Raw genomic sequence first — 9902 nt, forward strand, 5'->3', positions numbered from 1 at the left:
CACCCCTTAGACCTCCTCAGATCAAGTGACAGGAAGTCTGTTCTGTGTCCTGATGTCTGTGCTGGTGTCTGTTCTGTGTGCTGCTAATGTCTGTACTGTGTGCTGGTGTCAGTGCTGTGTGCTGGTGTCTGTTCTGTGTCCTGATGTCTGTGCTGATGTCTGTTCTGTGTGCTGCTAATGTCTGTTCTGTGTCCTGATGTCTGTGCTGTGTGCTGAAGTCTGTTCTCTGTGCTGATGTCTGTTCTGTGTCCTGATGTCTGTTCTGTGTGCTGGTGTCTGTTCTGTGTCCTGATGTCTGTTCTGTGTGCTGGTGTCTGTTCTGTGTGCTGAGGGTGGCCTGTTGCGTAGTGGTTAAGGTAAGTGACTGGGACCCGCAAGGTCGGTGGTTTGATCCCCGGTGTAGCCACAATAAGATCCGCACAGCCGTTGGGCCCTCGAGCAAGGCCCTTAACCCTGCATTGCTCCAGGGGAGGACTGTCTCCTGCTTAGTCTAATCAACTGTATGTTGCTCTGGATAAGAGTGTCTGCCACATGCCAATAATGTAATGTAATGTCTGTTCTGTGTGCTGATGTCTGTACTCTGTGCTGGTGTCTCTTATGTGTCCTGGTGTCTGTTCTGTGTGCCAGTGTCTGTGCTGTGTCCTGATTCTGCGGTTCTGCGGTGTATATACTGTACTACTTTGCTTTATTTGTAAGTATTTTGTGAACTGTTATTTCCCAAAATTCTATGTAGGCAATACTAACAGTACAGCCAGTCTTTCATTTCCAATGTTGCAAGACACAACCCCACACACACACACACACACACACACACACAGGTGTTTGTAAAACCGTAAAAGTATATGTGTACTATGCATACATCCATCAATAGGTATGCCTATAAGAATCTAGTGGTAAAAAAAATCTGTGTCATGGTCGTCATCATCATCATCATCATCATCATTACTGTACATAACAAGTGGGAAAGACCACATTAATGTAGCAATTCGTGCTGTTTTTAAGACAAGACATTCAAATGAGGTTTGCGTGTTTGTATTTGACTCTGGTTTGGTTTAGCTAACGTAATTACAGATTACAGTGTTTTTAAGAACAAACTCTCGCTAACTTTCTTGCCCGGAGGAAACACAGTAATCAGCCTTGAATGTAATTTCCTGTAGAAGGGACTGGTCTGGAGCTGACTGTCTCCAAGACTAGATCCGATACAAGGGAGGCGAGAATGCGAGGCTGGGAGAGAGGAAGACAGCTCGAAAGATTTCAGGATTGAAGCATAAATAGGGAGAACAGAAGAAAACGAAGGTAATAAAAAATACAGGAATGCGGTCTCAGAAGTTGTCAAGTTTTTTGCGCGGCTGAACGAGTTATACACGGGACAAAGATCCTCTTTCGGGCGCTAGTAACCTCAAGTCGACAGCAGCGCTTCGGAGAAAAGAAGTTGACCGATTTAAAAAGTTTTGAAAGGACCGAGAAAGTTGGGGAAACCCACTAAAACGGTATTAAATTGCACTTAGATGTTCGTGTGAATAAGGCAAATGGAGAAGAAGAGACGAGTTATCGAACACGGGACGGGACGGTAAAAAAAGAGGAACATTTAAGGAAAACTGGAAATCACTTTTCGGAGAAAGGAGTTAGAATGAATTAGTGCAATATCAGTGAGTATTGCTGCACCACCAAGGTGGGTTAATTGTTAAAGTTTCGCTTTATTCGACTGTACATTGACCTTGTCTTTTATATATCGAGTCTGAACACGTTCAAGAGGTCTGAGTCGGTCTGAGCGCAAGCGTGCGTAGACTCGTTGCGAGTACCTAGGACATGTCTGCAGTATAAAGGTAAACATGATATTGGACAACGGGGCAAAACTGAAAACGTTTCGTCTTTGCACAAGTTTAGATTTAAACTAAATTGCACGTAAGGCCTACCTGCGTACATTAACATGCGTGCATGTGGACACGTTTGATGCACAGATGTGATCATATTACGAGCGCATGACAACATCAGAGCAAGCAGCCTGTGCGCAATAAAGACCGTATTGTGTATCCAACCATCTTGCTTTTGTTGAGCTGTCGATTGAGGTCTCCTTGTATTGTCTTAGGTATGTTTTACAAAGTGTCCCTTTTAGCACAAAGCAAAGTACTAGCTGTGTACGCTACGAGGTGTGAGCAGCAATTTCTCGATATGTCCAACCTACTGCAGTAATCTTTGGGTCGCGATCACTTTCCTGTCTTTAATTTCAGAAACCTATGGCAACTTTAGGCCTACTGTCATTCTTACAACACATAGAGTAAGAAAATGCGCAGGTCACCAGTAGCCTATTGACATGCATTTTTGCAGCATAAAAAGTGAAATACTGTAGCCTATTGAAGCTCTGTGTTAAATCTGCTAAGTACTCACACACATGCCCGCCTTCTATGAAGTAATTGCATCGTCCAATACTCTGTGGAGTAAACTTTTATTGTTGATATTAAAGGTGCAGAATATTGGCATCAGAATTTAGTTGCATGGACTTTTTAGAAAGGTTTTTGAACACTCTTGAGAAACATAATGAGCTCAATCATTTTGAGAAGATTGGCTGTGGGTGTAGCTCTTTTAAGAATAATAAAGTGTGAAAATGGATATTTAAATTAATTAAGGCAACTAAAACGCCGTTCTCATAAGCCAGTGCGCAGTGTAGTCGTATTTGCGGTTTTATATGCGAGCAAACATCCAAACAGCTGTGCTGCAGAGACTGTCTGTGAGGAGCTACGCCTCTAGGCGCCATGTTTCTGAAATGATCGGCAGCTCGATTTTTACTCTGAGAACGTTAGCGCCGATGCGCCATTTAATCAGAAACTTTGCAGCCATAACATCTCCCCAGTGACAGTCTTCATAATATCCACGCTTTCAGGTTTCATTTACAACTGCGACAAAAGAGTAGGCCAACTTTATAATCTAATCTTAATCACAGTTAAAAGAAGCTACATTCCGTCTGACAAACTCACCTCTCAATAATATCAAGTTTGTGTTTTCTCCTCTAATCTCTGTCAGGATCATTTTGTTCTCTTGCTAAATCTATGAACTCATGCTAAGGGCTCAAAGCCTTGGTTTTAGAAAGAAAGACAGACACGCTACAGCGAGTAATCCTGGGGAAAGGGACAGCTGTTTGTGGTGAGTGTTGTGTTTGAGTCTCACGGCGGTGAGTGTTGTGTTTGAGTCCCACGGTGGTGAGTGTTGTGTTTGAGTCTCACGCTGGTGAGCGTTGTGTTTGAGTCCCACGCTGGTGAGTGTTGTGTTTTAGTCCCACGCTGGTGAGTGTTGTGTTTGAGTCCCACGCTGGTGAATGCTGTGTTTGAGTCCCACGCTGGTGGGCATTGTGTTTGAGTCCCACGGCGGTGAGTGTTGTGTTTGAGTCCCACGGCAGTGAGTGTTGTGTTTGAGTCCCACAGTGTTGTGTTTGAGTCACGGCAGTGAGTGTTGTGTTTGAGTCCCACAGTGTTGTGTTTGAGTCACGGCGGTGAGTGTTGTGTTTGAGTCTCACAGGGTGAGTGTTGTGTTTGAGTCCCACGGGGTGAGTGTTGTGTTTGAGTCTCACAGGGTGAGTGTTGTGTTTGAGTCCCACGGCGGTGAGTGTTGTGTTTGAGTCCCACCGGGTGAGTGTTGTGTTTGAGTCCCACCGGGTGAGTGTTGTGTTTGAGTCCCACGGGGTGAGTGTTGTGTTTGAGTCTCACGGGGTGAGTGTTGTGTTTGAGTCCCACAGGGTGAGTGTTGTGTTTGAGTCCCACAGCGGTGAGTGTTGTGTTTGAGTCCCACGGGGTGAGTGTTGTGTTTGAGTCTCACCGGGTGAGTGTTGTGTTTGAGTCTCACGGGGTGAGTGTTGTGTTTGAGTCCCACAGGGTGAGTGTTGTGTTTGAGTCCCACAGCGGTGAGTGTTTTGTGTTTGAGTCCCACAGCGGTGAGTGTTGTGTTTGAGTCCCACCAGGTGAGTGTTGTGTTTGAGTCTCACGGCGGTGAGTGTTGTGTTTGAGTCCCACAGGGTGAGTGTTGTGTTTGAGTCTCACGGCGGTGAGTGTTGTGTTTGAGTCCCACAGGGTGAGTGTTGTGTTTGAGTCCCACAGGGTGAGTGTTGTGTTTGAGTCCCACGGGGTGAGTGTTGTGTTTGAGTCTCACGGGGTGAGTGTTGTGTTTGAGTCCCACAGCGTTGTGTTTGAGTCTCACAGCGGTGAGTGTTGTGTTTGAGTCCCACAGCGGTGAGTGTTGTGTTTGAGTCCCACTGCGGTGAGTGTTGTGTTTGAGTCTCACAGGGTGAGTGTTGTGTTTGAGTCCCACGGGGTGAGTGTTGTGTTTGAGTCTCACAGGGTGAGTGTTGTGTTTGAGTCCCACGGTGGTGAGTGTTGTGTTTGAGTCCCACCGGGTGAGTGTTGTGTTTGAGTCCCACCGGGTGAGTGTTGTGTTTGAGTCCCACGGGGTGAGTGTTGTGTTTGAGTCTCACGGGGTGAGTGTTGTGTTTGAGTCCCACAGGGTGAGTGTTGTGTTTGAGTCCCACAGCGGTGAGTGTTGTGTTTGAGTCCCACGGGGTGAGTGTTGTGTTTGAGTCTCACCGGGTGAGTGTTGTGTTTGAGTCTCACGGGGTGAGTGTTGTGTTTGAGTCCCACAGGGTGAGTGTTGTGTTTGAGTCCCACAGCGGTGAGTGTTGTGTTTGAGTCCCACGGCGGTGAGTGTTGTGTTTGAGTCTCACGGCGGTGAGTGTTGTGTTTGAGTCCCACAGGGTGAGTGTTGTGTTTGAGTCCCACAGGGTGAGTGTTGTGTTTGAGTCCCACCGGGTGAGTGTTGTGTTTGAGTCCCACGGGGTGAGTGTTGTGTTTGAGTCCCACGGGGTGAGTGTTGTGTTTGAGTCCCACGGCAGTGAGTGTTGTGTTTGAGTCCCACAGTGTTGTGTTTGAGTCACGGCGGTGAGTGTTGTGTTTGAGTCCCACAGCGTTGTGTTTGAGTCACGGCGGTGAGTGTTGTGTTTGAGTCCCACAGCGTTGTGTTTGAGTCCCACAGGGTGAGTGTTGTGTTTGAGTCCCACGGGGTGAGTGTTGTGTTTGAGTCCCACAGGGTGAGTGTTGTGTTTGAGTCTCACGGCGGTCTTGTTGTACCCCTCACAGCTCGGTACAGATGTCGGAGGACGGGACCCCTCCCCCAGGTCTGAGCAGACCTCCCAGCGAGGCCTGCGGAGCCCCCCCGCAGAGTCCGCCCCACACACCTGGCACAGGTAAGGGTAGACCCCCCCCCCCTCCGAGCCCCTGTACTGCACGCAGCGAGCCTGTGTTCTGCTCAGATGTCCTTTCACCTCACTAGGGGGGTTTTGATTGACACGTGAGCTATTTTCCTCCAGAAGACACTAAATCAGGGATGCTCAGTCTCACCCAGAAAGGGCAGTTTGTTCCAACCAAGCAGTTCCACACCTGATTCTCCTAATGAAGGTAGGAAGAGGCTCTCATGGCTGATTAGCAGAATCGGGGGTGTAACTCGTCTTTCTGAGTATCGCTGGTCTAGCTCATCCCAGTTCAGTTTACTTCATAACAGGGATCCTGAAATCTGGCGCCCTGGTTTTCTTTTCTCCTGGGTAATTACTACAACTGAGTGACCAGGCTGTCGTCACACTGGACTCCCAGGTACAGGGAGGGTGGACAACCCGCAGGTCTCTGCCCTCCGGGACCTCGAGTCTCTGACTCCCGCTTTAACACATTAACGCTGACTCTGAGGCGTTGGATCTCACCAAGCTGACAACCTGCATCAGTTTTATTCATGACACCAGAGAAAGAGTGTGTGTGTGTGTCTGTGCGTTTGTGTGTGCGTGTGTGTGTGTGTGCGTTTGTGTGTGTGTGTGTGCGTTTGTTCGTGCATGTATGTGTCTGTGTGCATGCGTGCGTGTATGTGTGTGTGCGTGTGTGTTTGTATCGGAGCATTACACAGAAAGGGAGTGATTATCCGTACATAAGATGGGCTCACAGATCAGAAGGAGAGTAATCCTCTCTCTGAAGCTGAGATGGGAAGACTGCTCTCCTCAGCATGTGAGTTTCATTACCCTCAGATGTTTATTGTTGCCCCTTAACAATGTTTTTTTTTCCTTGCAGAAGAGAAATGCTTAATGCTGATGTATAAAGTCATAATTAAGAGCAGATCAGATTTTTTGTTTGTTATATGTGTGTATACACTTAGTGGCCACTTTATTAGGTATTGCTTATGAATGCAAATATCCTGCTGCTCCAAACAGCCAATTATGTGGCTGCAACTTGATCTGTACAGCATGCAGGCATGGTGAAGCAGACTCGATCTATAGAGCATGGTGAAGGAGACTCGATCTATAGAGCATGGTGAAGTGGTTTAGCTATTGCTCAACCAGACATTAGAAATTGGCAGGACACATGATCTCAGTGACTTAGACGATGATATGATTGTTGGTGCCAGAAGGGGTGGCACACAGCAGTTTGCAGAGAATGGTGCGATAAACAAAAAACACCCGATGAGCAGCAGTTCTGTGGATAAAGGTCAGAGGAGAACGGACAGATTCATTGAAGCTAAAGGCCAAGCTAACAGCCGCTAGCAACAGTGGTGTGCAAAAAGGGTGCAGACACAACACCCGAGAACATACATGTGCGTGTGCGCGCGTGTGTGAGAGTGTGTGTGTGTGTGTGAGTGTGTGTGTGTGTGTGCGTGTGCGTGTGTGTGTGTGAGTGTGTGTGTGAGTGTGTGTGTGTGTGCGCATGTGTGAGAGTGTGTGTGTGTGTGTGTGTGTGTGTACTGTGGATCTCCCATGCAGCATGACTGTGCAGACCTGTTCTTTAAAGTACAAGGGGAAGCCCATAGGCGGTGGAGTTTAGCCATGGTACTATAAATGTACGCAAAGTTCATAAAAAGGCACAAATGCTTGTCGCTGGGGCAGTACCCTACAGGTGCACCCCTCACCGGCAATGTATATAATTTGTGCCTTTTTTGGCTTGTAAAACGTACTCATTTGTATCCAAAGAGAACATTACTGTACTTTTTCCCCATGGGCCTTGGTGGCATCCCGCGGGTAGACGGCTCCTGGTTCCGGAAGGATCCGCGGTCGTTCTCTCTCCTCAGCTTCCCGTGCGTCTGGCTCATTTGAGACACATCAGGCCCAGTGCGCCATTAAAAGCACAGCACTCTGGGTAATCGCTGCTTGTCTTAGTAGCGCTAATTAAGTGTGTGTGTGAGTGTGTGTGTGTGTGTGTGAGTGTGTGTGTGTGTGTGTGTGAGAGTGTGTGTGTGTGTGTGTGTGTGTGAGTGTGTGTGTGTGTGTGTGTGTGTGTGAGTGTGGAACGTTGGTGGTTCCAACCCCAGTTTAGCCTCAGCAAGCCCAGTGCAGCTGTTGGGCCCTTGAGCAAGGCCCTTAACCCTACATTGCTCCAGGGGAGGATTGTCCCATGCTTAGTCTAATCAACTGTAAGTGGCTTTGGATAAAAGCGTCAGTTGAGTAGCTGTAATGTGATGGTAGAGCAGTCAGGAGAAGGTAGAGCAGTCAGGAGCAGGTAGAGCAGTCAGGAGAAGGTAGAGGGGTAAGGAGAAGGTAGAGCAGTCAGGAGAAGGTAGAGCAGTCAGGAGAAGGTAGAGCAGTCAGGAGAAGGTAGAGGGGTAAGGAGAAGGTAGAGCAGTCAGGAGAAGGTAGAGCAGTCAGGAGAAGGTAGAGGGGTAAGGAGAAGGTAGAGGGGTAAGGAGAAGGTAGAGCAGTCAGGAGAAGGTAGAGCAGTCAGGAGAAGGTAGAGCAGTCAGGAGAAGGTAGAGCAGTCAGGAGAAGGTAGAGGGGTAAGGAGAAGGTAGAGGGGTAAGGAGAAGGTCGCAGGGCAGAGACACCACAAGGCCCTGCTTCCACAGCTGCACCCCCACTCCCCTACTTCCTCCGGCAGGTCCTGATCCATGACTGTCCCAAAACTCTGCCCCACAAAAGACCATCACCAAAGGCAGAGCCCAATCCTCTGTTTTGTGTGGGGGCTGTGTGGGGGCGGGGGGCGGATCGGTGGGCTGGAATCATGAGGGTTGTGACCTTTTTTGGGGAAAATGTTATCACCCCACGGTGATGAAGAGCTGACTCATTCATCCAGAGGTCGTACAGCCGTCCCTATGCCTGCGTGGCTGTGGAGCTGTGTGTGTGTGTGTGTGTGTGTGTGTGTGTCCCATAGGGGTGTGTGCGTGTGCGTGTGCGTGTGTGTGTGTGTGTGTGTGTGTGTGTCCCATAAGGGTGTGTGTGTGTGCGTGTGTGTGTTTGTGTGTGTGTGTGTGTGTGTGTGTGTGTCCCATAAGGGTGTGTGCGTGTGTGTGTGTGCGTAGGGGTGTGTGTGTGTGCGTGTGTGTGTGCGTGTATCCCATAGGGGTGTGTGTGTGTGTGCGTGTATCCCATAGGGGTGTGTGTGTGTGGGTGTGTGTGGGGGGGGCTGCAGGTCAGAGCAGCTCACACACACTCTCTCCTTTTGGCGTGTAGGAGTCATAGATGCAGAGAAGGGATGGACTACCTAGTGTCTTAATAAGCTTGTTATTATATGTAAGCTAGACTCACTGTGTGTGTGGTGTGTGTGTGTGTGTGTGTTCTCCATCATACTGAGCAGTGGGGTACACTAATCCCCAAGCCTACATTACGTGACGCTTTTATCTATTTAATTGTTGTTATGCAATGTATAAATATCTGAAGCGGTGGCATGAGCTTAACTCTGTCTCCTAAAGTTAAGGAAAATTTAGTATCACAATTGGCTTGAATGACACAAGTCCTAGTTACAGTAACAGCCTTAATGCTTTTGTCCTTGAGTACAGAATCAAAGTAGTTTTTCTGCCATAAACACTGGGTTTCTATAAATGGAAAAAGGCTACATGTGTTTAAATTCCTGAGCCCAGGGTTCAGGACAGAGTTCTCTGTGGTGTGCACAAGCCACTGTAGAGGCAGGGCCACATGCTGATAGCAGGATAGGCCTGTTTATAGTTCATATATTAAGTGTTTTGTCTACGGGCTTTAACGAGAGAAGGGCGAGCGCTAGCGCACGTTTTAGCCGTGCGGCGTGCAGACAGATCGCCGGGCCCGTTAGCGTAATCTGTGCTGCTCTGTTGATATAACGGCTCCTTTCGCTGACAGCGGCCAAAGCCTGGAGACGTTTCAACCCCACTCAGCCACAGAGATGCAATCAGCCGTGTTTATACGGGAGTCATTCTGCCGTTGAGATTAGCCTGGAGTCGATTCTCCTCTGAGTGAGTGACTCTGTGTTGTGGATTCTCTGAGTGAGTGACTCTGTGTTGTGGATTCTCCTCTGAGTGAGTGACTCTGTGTTGTAGATTCTCCTCTGAGTGAGTGACTCTGTGTTGTGGATTCTCTGAGTGAGTGACTCTGTGTTGTGGATTCTCTGAGTGAGTGACTCTGTGTTGTGGATTCTCTGAGTGAGTGACTCTGTGTTGTGGATTCTCCTCTGAGTGAGTGACTCTGTGTTGTAGATTCTCCTCTGAGTGAGTGACTCTGTGTTGTGGATTCTCTGAGTGAGTGACTCTGTGTTGTGGATTCTCTGAGTGAGTGACTCTGTGTTGTGGATTCTCCTCTGAGTGAGTGACTCTGTATTGTGGATTCTCTGAGTGAGTGACTCTGTGTTGTGGATTCTCCTCTGAGTGAGTGACTCTGTATTGTGGATTCTCTGAGTGAGTGACTCTGTGTTGTGGATTCTCCTCTGAGTGAGTGACTCTGTATTGTGGATTCTCTGAGTGAGTGACTCTGTGTTGTGGATTCTCCTCTGAGTGAGTGACTCTGTGTTGTGGATTCTCCTCTGAGTGAGTGACTCTGTGTTGTGGATTCTCTGAGTGAGTGACTCTGTGTTGTGGATTCTCCTCTGAGTGAGTGACTCTGTATTGTGGATTCTCTGAGTGAGTGACTCTGTGTTGTGGATTCTCTG

The 9902-nt window shown here is 48.2% G+C and overlaps 1 protein-coding gene across 1 annotated transcript in view; it reads left to right on the forward strand.

Moving 5' to 3' along the window:
• Positions 1–1178: 1178 nt before the first annotated feature.
• The window catches only part of mdfi (MyoD family inhibitor), a 40646-nt gene continuing 31922 nt past the window's right edge, over positions 1179–9902 (forward strand). The window contains exons 1-2 of the mRNA XM_061219916.1: positions 1179–1672; positions 5121–5227. Coding sequence (XP_061075900.1) covers positions 5131–5227 — 97 coding nt within the window. The 5' untranslated portion in view covers positions 1179–1672; positions 5121–5130. The remainder of the gene's footprint in view (positions 1673–5120; positions 5228–9902) is intronic.

This window comes from Conger conger, chromosome 14 (assembly GCF_963514075.1).
Source record: "Conger conger chromosome 14, fConCon1.1, whole genome shotgun sequence".
NCBI classification, from domain to species: Eukaryota; Metazoa; Chordata; class Actinopteri; order Anguilliformes; family Congridae; genus Conger; species Conger conger.